Here is a 15,734-nt window from a genome sequence, read left to right as displayed (position 1 = left end):
AGTAAAAATTTTAGAGGAAGACCAAGACTTTACCGTAGTAAGCAGCTTCAAATGCATGGATGCATTAGTTATGCAGAGTGAAGAGGCTTGCCTAAGATAGACTAGGGGGGAGAATGCATTAAACCTATCTTTCAAGTGCATAGTTGATGAGAGATTGGAGAAAATGAGATTTCATGGTGAATGGGAAGTTCATTGTATAGTTTGATTCCAAAAGTACATTAAAAAACAGTTCTGGAAATTTATCCAGGAGATGGTCACTCTACATTTTTGGGACCATCTTCTTCACAGGCTACAGAAATTCTACTATGTTTCAGTGTGGAGGTGAGTGAGAAAGTGGACTGGACAAAATGTTGTTAGAAATATGTCACATTGTTGATGTCTCTCCCATCAACTTATTTTGTCTCTTATGTAGAGGATGACGAGAATGGGTGGCTGATTTTGTCAGCTGCGGCTTATGTTTCTTAACTTCTAGTCATCCAATTGTAATGCCCCTTTTTCCACTGTCACAGGTGGTACAGAATAGTGCAATATTGAGGTGGGTGAAGACACTGCATCTAAGAAAATAAGTTGTCGAAAGGACAGTGGGAGACATTTACTCACATTGTTTTTAAATTTACATTTGTTCCTTAGAAGGTATCATGCCTCATTTAGGTAAAAATAACATGATGAGTAAGTCACAGAATTATGTGAATCATTTACATAAGTCTTTATTGTAACAACAGTATGTAATAGGACAGACTGATACTCACTACATGGAAGAGTCATTTTGTGGCAGACAGATACACATGAAGGACATTTAAAAGTAGACTAAGCTATTGCACAAAGTTCTCCTTCAGGGATAGAAAGTTCTCTTTCAGGGCTAGGAAGCACCCCCTCCCCCCCACCTCTCTCTCTCTCTCTCTCTCTCTCTCTCTCTCTCTCTCTCTCTCTCTCTCTGTGTGTGTGTGTGTGTGTGTGTGTGTGTGTGTGTGTGTGTGTGTGTGTGTGTGTGTGTGTGTAAAGGCTCGACTGCAATGAATGGCAATTTTTACTGTCATTAGTAGTGGACGTGTGTGTGTATGTGTGGGGAGGGGGGGGGGGGGGGGGGATAGCAGGGTAGGTGTGGAAAAGATGTTGTCTGTCGGAGTGTGCAAGCATGTGGGAGAGACAGGATGGGGGCGTGCAAGTTTTGCCTATGGGAGCATGTAGGAATATGGTAGGGACAGGATGGTGGGCAGTAGTGTTGCCTATGGGAGTGTGCAAGGACATGGCGGGGACAGGATCAGGATGATGGACTGCAGTGTTCCTGTGGGTGTGTGGAGTGACATGGCATGGGCAGGATAGTGGGCTGTAGTGTTGCCTCTGGAAGTGTGCAGGGATGTGGCAGGGGCAGGACTGTAGGCTGTTCTGTGCAATGTTGGGGCTGTACTGGAGGGGGGAGAAGCAGAGAAGGGAAAAGGACATGAAGGTGCACTGGAGAGGGGGCTGAGAGGCAGGTGGCACCAGGGTTTAGTGAAGACTGAGGACAAGTGGGTTTTAGGACTGACAGAAGTTGTAAGGAGAGTTCCCACTTGTAAAGTTCAGATATGTGGGTGTTAGTTGGAAGTATCTAGCTAGCATGGGCTGTGAAGAAGCTGTTTAAATTAAGCACACCATGTCAAGTGGCACGCTCAACAGCTGGATGGTCCAGCTGTTTTCTGGCCACTATTTAGCAGTGATCATTTGTGTGGACAGATTGTTTGTTCATGATCACGCCCAAATAGAGTGCCACACAGCGTTTGTAATAAAATTGGTAGACCACATGGCTGCTTTCACAGGTGTCCCTGCCTTTGCCGGGGTAGGGGTTCGTGTATGACAATGCAGTGTACTACTGAAGGTAGTTGCTGTGCAAACATTCTGTGAATGAAACTTCAGTTATTACACATATTCATTTCCAGATGTCTGTTCACCTTTTGATACGTATGGGGAACTATTACCATATCTGAAAGAAGTCAAAAGTGTGAGTCCCAACCCAAATAACCCATTCATTTTCCTTGTGGTAAAAATAGTAAGTGTTTAGATTGATAAACTATTTTGTTTAAAAATACATTATTATTTGTAGGGTTTTTATTTGTTGCAGCTTTTTAAGCCAAAGGAGGACAAAGATGACTCTACAAAGCCTCATTCAGAACCTCCAAAGGCTTTGCTGACTGCCTGTAAACAGATTGTAGATTGTCTAATTGAAAATGTGTTAAGACTTGAAGAGACAAGTTTTGCTCCTGACAATGAAGGTCGTGGTTCATCTCAGCGGCTTGTTGCTTGCCTCACTACACTATACCTCTTTGCAAAAATACGCCCACAGCTTTTGATAGATCATGCAACAACATTGCAGCCTTATCTCAGCGTTAAGTGCCAGGTAAGAATAATGTGTGTGAAAATTTGGTTATTTATCAGAAGCTGCTTTTTGTGTGTGAACAGTAGTAAATACATTATCTAATAAATTTAGATACTGCCTTGGGTAAACAAAAATGACCATTTAACATACATTCAGAAAGTAGTACCAATAGTGTATAGTACTGTGTTGTCATTTTATTAGAAGTACAAAATTAAATTTGATTATTTCACCACATGAACCTGACTATGTGAAGATGACTTTGTCTTATAGATTTCCTTGTGTTGGTAAGCCTTGACATTTATCCTACATGCATTGCCAACGGCTGTGCATTTGGTATTCTGTCAGTGGTCTGTATTTTCAGTGCTAAGCGCAGCATCTAAATTATCATAATCTATTCCACTCTGGGTATTTCTACCTAGACTGTCTTACATCCTTTGCAACACTGTGAAGTACATCTCTCTGTGGTGTGGGTTATTTGTGATGAGAGCTTGGGTAATTATCTAAGTGAGAAGTAGGGAGAGGCCGAAACATTTTTACAGTATTTCATTTTATAGATTAAAAACAGCATCTCTCCCCTTCTGTGCTGCAAAACGGCCTCTGACTGTTCCTTTAAAATTTGGATGAGTCAGTAGGTCTTATTCAAGCTCATGCTTGAAATTTTTGCCTGATAAATTGCACACTGAATTCATGTTGTGCTGTTTTTAGACTTGTGGTATGCTGCAGTTATTCACTATAACTTGGGCACAGTGCACATGTGAAAAGAAACTTGCCAGTGATGGTAATGGGACACTTTTCATATGTGTAGTTCCTCTATTCATTCATGAAACTCTCACTAGATTGTGACACTTCATGCTACCATACTCTAGTGCTCTCCAGCAAGACATTTACAGCCTTATTCCTACAGCAGATAGAATTGCCAGTGACAGGGGGAAAAACATATCTAAAACACTAGCCAGACATTAGTAATAATGTCAAAGAATGGCACATGAAAGCGTAATAGAGATAAACTGAGATGGGGATCCGATAACAGTTTCAGTAACTCTGTTCATTACCTTTTGATGTACACAGTGGAACGTGAAAATTGCATGGAAGATGGTATGGATCCCTTAGTCTCTGCTAGTTGAGCCTTCTGGAAGCCCGTAAGAGCTGTACTTTGTAGAAGACACACCCCCAAGTTTCATTGCTTAGGGCTAATGGTCATTTCAGGGCACAGCCTGAAGGCTATCTATGACCTGTTCAAAAAAACTTCAGTCAATATCAACAGTTCCAAAAACATTGACTTTCGCTATTTGTGTGTGAAATATTTTAAATGCTTCAGATAATTGAAATGCTGTGACACATTACTGAGAAATAAATATATTGTAATATGACTCACAGGGTGGCTCATTTCAGAGCCTTTATCTATGAACCACACCCGAACTGAACTAATATGCATTAGGTAACCTTAGCTATTGAATCAAATAATCTTGCTTTACTCACCTGAAAATATGAAATAAACAGCTTGCTGAAGAAATTTGTTTAGATACAAATTTTTAAACAGTCGGCCACAATGTTACATTACCTAAGATTGTACCAGTCGTTGGTTGCTCATTCTTGCTGTTGTGATCCAGTAAACACAGAACAGTTCTGTTAAATGTGTTAAGTCAAAATTTGAGACTTCTTGGCAAATCTGAAATAATTTATCAAAGAGTCCATAAGTTTATTCTTACTCATTCAGACAGACAGTGTGGATATATATTTCTATTGGCTTATGACTGAAGAAAATCATTTTAAGTTGCTCATTTTCATTATGCATTTAAAATTTGTAACCAAGTAAGATGACCTTTTTTAGAATTATTCATATTTCTTATCTTTCTGATTAAGAGAGAAACTCTGTTGCCGCATAAATTTTCTCTTTGTCATATTGCATAAGATTATCTACTTGCAGAACCTTCCACATTTGAATTATATACAGTATAAAATTGCCTTCTGTCATATCATTGTAAGATGTATTCTTTTTTGTGCCCATTAATCTGTATCTTTTGAAAGGCCAATTGTCTCTTTTGCTGTTTGTTTTCTGAATACATGATAATATCATTTGAATTTTATAAAAGACATAGCATAAATGTTTATCATATACTGTTATTTGGTATTACCACCATGTAATTGAAGAAAATATATGTATTTTTAAATAAATTGATTAATTGTTCAATAATTGTCTGTGTATATGGACATTTTTCATTTCCAGACACAGGGAGACTATCAGATAATAAGCAGTGTGGCTCGTACATTAGAGTTAGTGGTTCCACTTATAGAACATCCGAGTGAAACATTCCTCGCTCAGCTGGAAGAAGATTCTGTAAAGCTTATACTTCAACATGACCGTGCTGTTGTTCAATCATGCTTGTCATGTTTAGGTTCTGTTGTAAATAATGTCACCAGAAATTTCAAACTGATTCGTGACTGCTTCAATAAATATTATGGTAAGTGAATTAAATATTTACTGTAACATTTTGAAAGCCTTCTTTTTGTATGTTGTTGTGGCTTTGTTTTCAAAAAGTTCTTACTTCATTCAGGTAATGAATGTGTGCTTTAGTGTATGTCAGAATTTTGAGATTATTCGTATGCATGAGTTCTAGTTCTCATAAAAACTCAGATTTTTGTTAGATTTAAAAACCTAACAGGTATTTTTGAGTTCAATTAAATGATAATCGAGTGAACAGTTGTTTCCACCAACTCTGTACTTTTACGAGTCACATCACTATTGGAGTTATGTGATATTCACTTCCTCTGACCTGAGAACAGTTTCATTAACCCAGTTATAGGAGATGTACAATTAAATGTTCATCCTAATTTTTATTCATTTGTTTTGCATGTACAAAGATGAAAGACATGATAAATACCAGTAAAAAATCAGACGACCAACATGAGATTAAAGTGGTCATCTGCCTGTATTCACACAGTCTTTTCTATCACAGTGGTTGTTCATATACCAAGTTGCTGAAGTTCCATGTGATGGATTTGAGCTGACAAATAACATTCCTCAAAGAAGAAATTTAATTGTAACAATCTTTGCCATTAATAGTTAAAAGTAAGAAATTCAGAACTGTAATTTTAGTTTGTGGATGGCTTTGCAATATTTAATTAATCCTCGAATTGGGCAACAATGACTTGCCACTAGGAAGAGAGGGAGGAGTGGGACAAAGGCTTTCGCTTTAGGGCATAGATGCAAATGTGTGACACAATTCTAAATTTTGAACATACTGTATGATGAGATTCTGAGCTTTAAATATGATTCACAGGTGCTGTAGCAACCACACTTGATGGACCTAAAGAAAAGATTCTTGACTGAACGTGTTTAACTGCTTATGCCACAACTCATGTGAAGCCAACTGGGCATGTTGTATAAAGCTTTTGTGTAATCTTAGCTAGATAGGGATGTGCAGGATAGGGCGCAGCAAGACCTATTTATCTGAAGACAATAGATGCAATCTATTATTAAAGGATTTGGTTGGCCACCACTGCCTACAAAAGCTTCTCAATACCCAACCTCAACACCAAGGCTGGGGAGCCACCACTTGACATGTGACAGCAGCTCCTCAAGGGGTATGTCATGTGCATAGGCTCTTTGCTATTCCAGGATCAAAGACATATTAAACTATTTGCTTAGCTTGCCATAGAATTGATTTTAAGTTACTTGTGAACATTGGAGTTACTTGGTATCCACACGAAGCAGTTTGTGTGTTACAAACATTGACTTTAGCTTGGAGATGACTGCCTGTCTGGTTATTGATGACATCTAGAATTATTTTAGGTTTGCTATTCTGTGGCAAAGACTTCTCTCCTAAATATGCTGTGAGCTTCAGGTTTCCATATAATTTTTAGTTAGTGTGACCAAAATCTAACAGTATTCACAGATGTGTCAAAGGAAGAAGAGTATCTAGGCTGCTCTGTGGTTTTTCTTGACTATTTCCACAAGATTTGCTTACCAAATGAATTTTGCAGTATTTTATGTACAGTTACGCACAATCTCGTGAGCAATAGAGCAGCTGAGATATATTTGCGCTGAGAAATTAGTCGTCTGCTGCAACCCTCTGTGTGTGCTATTCAGTGCATATACATAGCTGATATGCAAGCCCAGGAAATGCAGGATTATGTTCTCCATCCACAAAGGTGGTGAAGGGTGTTCTCATTCTGCTGAGAAACAGTCCATGTGGGAATTGAGGGAAGTAGAGTAGTAGGCATCATCACAGCTGAAAGAGCATTTGCTATCAAGAATTAGCATCCAGTAATGCCTCTTCCCCACCCATTTGTGCAGTTGTATTCTCCCACTTTGCAGCCTGTAAAGAGATCCATGACCCCTTAAACAGATATATACATTATGTCCCAATCAGGTTGCATAGGGGGAAAATAGATTACCAAGTGCCTTGTCCACCAGGTCAATGACATTGTTTTTGCTGAGTAGAGAATGGAGCACATTTGTGTTGTTACTATGAGTAGGTAGTGGCCGAATGTGTTCTTTTCCACCACGGGCTGGTCCCTCAGCAGATCAGTATAATTACTGCTAACTAGTGAGAAAAGTGCATTTATTACAATAAAAATGACTACCATTATACCGTGGTATCTTCGACTGAGCCGGGCAATAGATTGTAGTGTGGATTACATGGAATTAACCAGGAATATCCTGTGATGAAATCACAGTGTATTTGAAAAGTAAGAATGATCATGTATGATTTTAAGTTTTGCTGGTGTAGGAAGATTTTTCTCAGAAGGTATTTCTTGGGTATTCAGGTGGGTGACATAGTGCAGAAGGTATGATATTTCAGCAAGCTGACTTTTTGTAATCTTCAAGCATTCCTGATGACTGACTGTCTTTTGCCAACAGCCTCTAGCCAGACATGTCTGGGCACAGTGTGGTGCAGTGATGGGGGAAGTGCATCACTGGGGTTCAATCCAGTGTACTCATTCACACTACTGCCAGCACCGGACAAGAGTCCCTACTTGCGTGGTGACAATACATCCTCACCCTCTTCAGTTGCCGTGATGGAAGCGAATTCCCACGTAGATTACCCTGTGCTTTGACCATGGTTAAGGCTGTGTCTCAGGCCTTGCAAGATTGAAAACCACTTTTTATTTATTAGTTTGTTGTGTAGTCAGATCTTTACAGCCTCTGTTAGATTACAGTCTCGGAAGGTGTTGGGCATTGCAACAATTTTGTGCTGTCGTAATTCACAACATGTCTGTGGGAGATGCAGTGCTCTCGTCACTGTGGACTCTCTTGGCTGCTTGTTGTTTATGCTCAGCATATCAGTTGCTAAACTGACAATGCCTCTTGCAGTGCTGGTGAAATCTGATATCATGTGGTTCAGAATTCAGAAGAATTTTATTTATGCACACACAATTCATTTGTTTTTAACCTGTCATGTTAGTTACTTTTTAGCTGAGGTGACCTCCATTGTTTTACATTTGTCTTCCAGGAATAAAAAGGGAAAGTGTTGTGCAGTAGCAAACAGTTGAATGGTGTGAATATGTGCTGGTCTTGTCTTAGTTTGGTTTGGGCTGTTCCTGACCATCCCATAACTTTTTTGTGACAATGAGTCAGAGTATGACAAGAATACACAGTGTGTCTGCTGTCTAGAAACTGTCCACATACGTGCTTGTGTGTTTCTAAGCCATGTAACAACATAATGAAAGATCTTTTTATGCACCTCCTGCCCACAGCTAAAATGTACATTATGTAATTGCCCTCAAATTACAATTGTATTGCATTGTAATTTGGTTGGTATTGAAAAGGATTTAATTGTAATCCATATCTACATCTATGCTCAGCAAGCTTGTGTGTGGTGTGTACTACTAGGTTCATAGTCTACTGGTATCACTTCATCGCCTTTCTGTTCAGTCTGCAATAATGTGTGGGTATAACGATGTAAGTAATGTTCTTTTAACTCGTCTTCCAACATAAGCTCTTTGAATTGTAAGAGAAAGCCTCTCTGTGATGCACAATGTCATCTCACTATCATCATCATCTACTGGAGATTGTTGAGAAATTCTGTGATGTCCACACACTGAGTTAATTAACATATGACATTCCTGGAAATTATTCCTTGAATTTTCTGTATCTTCCATTAGTCCAGTATATACTCTTTGGTATGAGTATTCCTTTTTCCTTTCCTTTCCTCCCCCCCCCCCCCCCCCCTCCTCCTCCTCCTTTTTTTCCTTCAGATAGTTATTTAAACACTCCTCTCCTACTTCTTAGAAATTTAAGACCTCACGTACTTCAAGAATGAGACATGAGTACATATTCACATTTTGGAAGATAATGATTAAAGGTATGATGAACTGGTTTATGTCTACATCTCTTTACTCTGTAAACCACTGTGAAGTTCATGACAGATGGTATTTCCACTGTACCATGTGTTATGGTTTGTTCTCATTCCATATGTGTAGGGGCTGCAGGACTAATAACTTCCTAATTGCCCTGTACACGTTGTAATTAGTGTAACCTGGTCTTCGCTGTTTCTATGAGAGCATTACTTCTGGAGCTGTCATATTTCCTCAATTCCTTGATTAATACTGGTTACTGAAGCATTGTAAGTAGGCTTTTGCAGGATAGTTGACACCTGTCTTCAGGCATCTGCCAATTCAGGGTTTTCACTACGTCTGTGATGCTCTCCTGTGTATCAGACTAACCTGTGATCATTTTTGCTGTCCTTCTTTGTAGAAATTCAGTATCTCCTGTTACCCCAGTCTGGTGTGGGTCCCACACACTTGAGCAATGGTCAAGGATGGTTCACAGAAGTGTCTTGTAAATAGTCTTCTGTGTGTAGACTGACTGGATTTTCCCAGTGTTGTACAATTGAACTGAAGAACTACTACCTGCTTTACCTACAACTGAACGTATGTGACCAATTTCACATCACCACAAATGGGTATACTCAGGTACTTATCTGAGTTGACTGATTCCCATTGTCTGGCAAATTATTAACATTCAGCATGAACAGCAAGAGTCACAACAAACTTCCATGGGCCACGCCTGACGTTTCATCTACTTCTGTCTATGACTCTCCACTGAAGATAACATGTTGTATTCTCCATCATAAGAAATGCTCAATCCAGTCATAAATTTCATTTGAGACCCCAGATGATGATAATTTCATTAATAAGCATTGGTGTGGTATTGCGTAAAATGATTCTTCAAGGCCAGGAAATACTGTGTCATCCTGATTACCTTGATCCAAACCATTCCAGGATGTCATATGAGAGAAGTAAGAGTTGTGTTTCTCATGACCACCATTTTCAAAATCCATCCTGGTTGACATGGGTGTTTCTGTACCCACTTTCAATTTTAATTTCTGTGTCATCCATGACTGTCTGAACACTAATTGTGGTGCTACTGAGAGCATTTACATAGGACAAGAAAATTTTTTTTTTGAGAGAGAGAGGTATTCCAGTAAGATCCTGATACAATAGTCTTTTGAAGTTTCACACTTCCTTTCAGTGTTGCAATGCTTAATTTTCTGTTGAAAGATTTGGGAAATATATTGCCACTTCTGCTGTTACTCCTCTAATTTGTGTTCTAGGGTCACACAGTGTTACTTGCCACCTTCATCAGTAACAATGAAAGTGATCAAGATATTTCTGGATTAATATTATGGACATATGGAGTGCACAAATTCCCCTCCATAAATTGTAATTTAGTTTGCCCATACTTCCCCTAACTCACATATGACAAATGAGGTATTTGTTTCCCTCCCAGTCCGTCATCTAAACTAATGCTTTGTGTTTTATGGCCTTTCTGCCAGTGAGATGTGACAGCTAATCTTCCTAAATAATGTATTCTTTTAGCAGATTTGTTCTAATTGATTTTGAGCTCAATAGAGAATGCTATGAAATTCTTTGCATGTTGGTCATTTGAGATTTAGAGCAGTTTCTTTCATATGCCTTCGTGTCATGTGAATAAGGCCTATAATTTTTGTGTCTTTTATACAGTATCCCTCTTTCACAGAGCATTTAAAATATTAGTTATTCCCGTATTCAGAAGGGTAAAAAATCTGTCAGACATTTTGTTGTATGTTCATTCAACTCTACCATTGAATGATTTTCCATTTCTTTTAATAGGCTGATTCAGTAATGCAAGCTCTTTGTGTCACAGCAAAACAAGGTTTTACTTTTCATTTGTAGCAGTTCTTGGTCTATTTAGTCCAGTAACAGGATACTTTTTGCTTACAAAAGATGAGGCAATAGATTGTATTTTCTAATCTTGTAGATATAGTTGAGAGTATGGTGGATCCAAGTTTTTGATCTTCCAATTCCTTGGGACAACTTTTTGTGGCAGAAAAAACAATAAATTTTGGCTTTCCCCCCCAGATTTACTGTCACAAAATGAAGGGGCATTAAATTTGGCATCAAATGACCTACTTAAGTGTCAAAATTGGTACAGTCTTTTGGTTCCAGTCAGTTGTCAAAGTTGGGCCATTTTTACCAACTTGGCTAAAAAGTTGTCTCCAACACACATAACTCAGAAACAGGTACTCCAAATAAAAAATATCAAGTTATCAAAGTTGTAGAGTGTGAAATTTCATGTTACAAAAGCACCTAGTTTTTCAGTTTTAGGTACTATTAAGTGTTCACACACCTGAAAGCCAAAGTAATTCGATTTTTAAGTCAAAGTTATCCAATGAAATAAAATTTCCAGTGGGAAGATGGCTCTCTAATTAGCACACATGTGTTTTGTATGTATATTTTTTTTTAATTTTCTTCATTCATGTGTGTTTTTATTCATATTTTATCCATGCCTTTCTTCGTAAGAATGGGTCACTAAAATGAAAACAAAGTACATAGTAATGGCCAACACACATTTATGTGTGAGTGATATAAAAATTTTTACAAATGAACAACTAAAAGGGCATGACAATATTAAAAAACACAATTTAAATATCAGAGATTCCCCTTTTATCAAATTTCAATCCCATCGAGGTTGTTTGGGAGACTGTGGCGGGTCCTGGTTCAGCAACCAATCTTCTGGATCCATTGTGGCACCTTCACCAACTTCCTCATCCTGGAACATACCTTTGATCTCTTCCTCATCACTGTCTAGCTCAATTTCTGGGGCGTTCTCACAAGATAAGCCTCAACAATGTTTGCATCGAGTAGCAGTTCAGTCCAGATTTGTGGCATCCACATAATGCTATGTATTCTGTTTATCATGCACAGGGATCCATCTTCAGTAGCGTGTGTGGTACGACATCTTTCGTAATCTTCACAGGAAACAAGCTTCATAAGTTTTTCTTCTATCCCCACTGGCATGGATCAGTTTTCTTCCCCAGCCAAGACTGCACTTGATGGTAGGATAGCAGTGAGTGCCACCTTGCTGCATCCGATGTTGGCAATAACATTTCAAGTTTGAAAGATTTTCTTGGGGCAGACTTCACAAAAAGCTTGTACCTGAGCTCATCCAAATGTGCAGCTAGGATTCCCATATAATGCTAATATCAGCTGTTCCCCTGCCTGCATTATTACATCTTTAGAGACTGAGGGTTTAACAAATTCAGGGTTTAACTAATTCAGCAGGTTGCACTTCGAGGTGTAGCTGTTGCTCCATAAGGTTTAGTAATTTCACTTTTCCTTGTCCCAAAAAGAAGGATGTGGTATCATATCCTATGAAGGCATGGTTAAAAAAAATTACTAGAGTATCACACTCCTGCTGTTTTCCATCTTCCCTGTTTAAGGAAGTACAAGGTGTTGAAATTATTTCCTCAACCTGTTAGGAGAAAAGCACATCAGTGTCCTTGGTTAAGATTGTCACACTGTCAGACTCAGAAGCCTGAATAATAGTGTTTCCACAATCAATGAATCTGCATCTTCTGCTGCACTTCAATACCTCCATTCTCAGATTCCCACATGAGCATAAAAATCAAGCAGTTCTTGTTGCTTTTATGTTGTGAGAAACTTCTCCTGTGCCACTGCAACATTTGTACCTTCATCAAAAATTCTATCTGATGAAGAACCTGGTGTTTTTAAATGAAGAGGTCTTTCATTCCCCATTGGAAAGCATCACTTGGGTAATCACCGAATATAACTATGATTCTCAAATATGCTGCGTTTTTCATATAAATGGCTCCAAACTTTTCTTTCTTATGCCAAACAACCTTATGGAGTAGGTGACCACCATATACCACAAAGCTTTTTATTTTGGGTATTTCATTCTGTTGGAGAGATGTGAATGCATCACAGAGAAGTGATTTTGTACCCTTACTGAGACTGTCTTCTGTGAACAATGACATGGGGTATGGGGAAAGTTCAAATGAGAAACAAAACTTAGTCTTTATCAGACTGATTGATAACAATCAATCTGTGAAACAATGTTAATGCGTTTATGGTACGAACCCTCTTTTTCCCTATCTTTAGAGCCATAGTGCAGGACGCACATGTTATAACAAATGTTCCAATACTTTGCAAGCCCAGTCACCACCTCGCCTTTCAGCTACCCCCCAATAACAGTATCTCTTAATTCAAGTTTCATCATTTTATGAACAACATTTCACTTTGCATAGGGAAGTCTACAAAGTTTCTCCTAATTGCCATCAATCTCCTCACCACAATAAAAGCAGTGTGTATTAAAATCAAATGCCTTCTTGTATGGTCGAAGATTCAACATTGATGGTGCAGGGCCTTTTGTCTATTAAGTTTTGGGTTATTGTACTACTTCTGACATGCACTGTGCACTTAAACTTCAGCCAGACCAGTTAATAACTTACAATGTGCTCACCTCCGTATGATCTGGAGCACTCATTTTAAATGCACAGACTGTACAATGAAAGTAAATTCAAATTAGGAAACAAAGATTTTTCAAGGCACGAGGAGTTAAAACATGTCTGTTGCACAACACAGGAAGACTGGGTATGGCTAGCAATGGAAACAATAAAAAGGAATGGAGGGGCCTTGGCTGTTTACTGCATGCCATTCAAAGTAGATCTTTAGCTACCCCTACACCTGAAGGTGGGACAGATTTAAGTCTTCCTATTGGAAATTTCATTTTTATTGAAGAGCTTTGACTAAAAAAAGGAATTATTTTGGATTTCAGGTGTATGAATACTTAATAGTGCCTAAAAATGAAAAACTAGATGCTTTTGTAACAAGACATTCCATGCTCTGCAACTCTGATACGTAATTTTTCATCTGGAGTAGCTGTTTTTGTGTTGCAGGCATTGGGAGCTGACTTCTTAGCTAAGCTGATAAAAGTAACGAACTTTGACAACTGATTTTGGCCAAACGGTGCACCGATTTTGACATTTTAAGTAGGTCATTTGCTGCAAAATTTAATACTCTTTCATTTTGGGACAGGTAATATTTTCGTTAGGATACAAAATATCCAAGTTATAGGTGAAGATCTGAAAAAAGTGCCAAAATTTCTTGGTTTTTTGGCCACAAAAATTGTCCCAAGGGTTTTGAAGGTCAAAAACTTGGATTCTACATACTTTCAAGTATATACATAAGATAAAAGAATAAAATCTTCTACCTCATTTCTTGCAAGCAAAGGACCTTTGTTATGACACCATTATTGGACTAATTATAGCAGTTTATCTAGTAAAACAATCAATTGTGTTGTGTTGTAAAATTTGCTAATGCCAGAGATATTTAAATTCAGCCTGTAAAGCACCAAGTGCTAGCTGTCACAAAAACTGCCTTTTCCTTCAGGTCATAACAATATTTCGCATATTGGAGTTAAGCATAGGTCATGGGTGATAAAAAAAATGCACATTATGTAGTCAGCTGGCACACTCTGTTCATGCTGTGCTGGGGTTGTAAAAGCCATACCAAAGTAAATAAAAAAGGTGATAGGACCACTGGTCCTGGTTTCCTGTATACATAAATGATGATGCAGGCAGGGTGAACAGCAATCAGCAGCTGTCTGCTGCTGATTCCGCCCTGCACCCTATGGTGCTTGTAGAGTGTGTATGTAGACGGAGATATAGAAATAGAAAAAGTATTCTGCCCCTGGCAACAAGCGTGACCACAACTTCCTCCACTTCAACTCTCTCTCTCTCTCTCTCTCTCTCTCTCTCTCTCTCTCTCTCTCTCTCTCTCTCTCTCCACATTGACCAGAGCTGTGAACGCAATGCATTGGGCAACAACACTAAATGGCAACTCTCGATTTTATGAAAGAGGCTGAGGCCACAGACCCATGAATGAGATGAAAATAACAGTTTCGTATTAATTTTACTCCTGATATATTGCTGAAAGAAACTGGTTATTACTGTTCCAACATGAACCTACAACAGGGACAGAGTTAATCAAATGAAAGGTAATGGGCACAGATAAGTTTGTGTTTCAGAGTCATACAGGTCACAGTTCTGTGTAGTCAGAAAGTTCACTTACTTGCATTATCTTCACTGATTTTAGAGAGATGATGCCAGGCAGCTCCCTACTTGCTTGGTATAGTTCGCTGCTAGATTTTCTGCCAGGAGATTTGCAATGATGTCAGAATCAGTAATTTATAATGACTTTGGAAGATAATACGAGGGGGTGCCCAATAAGTAAAGCATCAATTTTTTTTCTGAAAGCAGGTGGGTTTTATTCAGGCCATATACTGCTTACTATGGAGTGCATCCTTCATTGGGTCATACAGATGGAAGTCGGAAGGTGCAAGATCCACGCTGTTGGGTGGATGAGAAAGAACAATCCAGTGAAGTTTTGTGAGCTCCTCTTGGGTGCACAAACTTGTGTGAGGCCTTGTGTTGTCATAGAGAAGGAGAAGTTCATTTGTATTTTTGTGGCGATGAACATGCTGAAGTTGTTTCTTCAATTTCCTGAGAGTAGCACAATGTACAGCAGAGTTGACAATTGCATGATGTGGGAGGTCATCAAATAGAATAACCCCTTCAGAGCCCCAGAAGACTGTCACCATGACTTTACCAGCTGAGGGTGCAGCTTTGAACATTTTCTTTGGAGGAGAGGTGGTTTGGTGCCACTCCATGGTTTGCTGGTCTGTATCCAGTTCGAAGTGATGAGTACATGTTTCATCATCTGTGATGATATTGACAAAAAATTGTCATAACGAGCCTCATAATGGACAAACAATTCTGCACGTATGGTTGTTCTTTGCTCTTTATGGTCTTTCGTTACGCAGTGAGGAACCCAGTGGACACAACCTTTGTGTACCCCCAACTGGTGGATGAGTGTGTCAGCACTAGCAACAGAGATGTCCAGTTGTGCACTAAGAAGTTTGAATGTGCTCTATTGATCATCTCAAATGAGTGTGTCAGGACAGTCCGACATTGTAGGAGTCATAGCTGTGTGCAGCCGGCTGGCACATGGGAGATCACACAGGTTTGCGCGACCTTGTTGTGTTGATGACAGACACCTCTCCCAATGACTCGCCATACTTTTGTTTGCTGCCAGG

The 15,734-nt window shown here is 38.9% G+C and overlaps 1 protein-coding gene across 1 annotated transcript in view; it reads left to right on the top strand.

The window, feature by feature from the left end:
- Nucleotides 1-15,734, top strand: part of LOC124721517 (nipped-B-like protein) — a 121,049-nt gene that overhangs the window by 71,246 nt on the left and 34,069 nt on the right. The window contains exons 21-22 of the mRNA XM_047246534.1: nucleotides 2,099-2,374; nucleotides 4,581-4,815. Of these exons, the coding sequence (XP_047102490.1) occupies nucleotides 2,099-2,374; nucleotides 4,581-4,815 (511 nt within the window). The remainder of the gene's footprint in view (nucleotides 1-2,098; nucleotides 2,375-4,580; nucleotides 4,816-15,734) is intronic.

The sequence above is a fragment of the Schistocerca piceifrons genome, chromosome X (assembly GCF_021461385.2).
Source record: "Schistocerca piceifrons isolate TAMUIC-IGC-003096 chromosome X, iqSchPice1.1, whole genome shotgun sequence".
In the NCBI taxonomy this organism is placed as follows: domain Eukaryota; kingdom Metazoa; phylum Arthropoda; class Insecta; order Orthoptera; family Acrididae; genus Schistocerca; species Schistocerca piceifrons.
The sequence above is the reverse complement of the archived record's forward strand: the minus strand, read 5'-3'. Positions and strand labels throughout refer to the sequence as shown.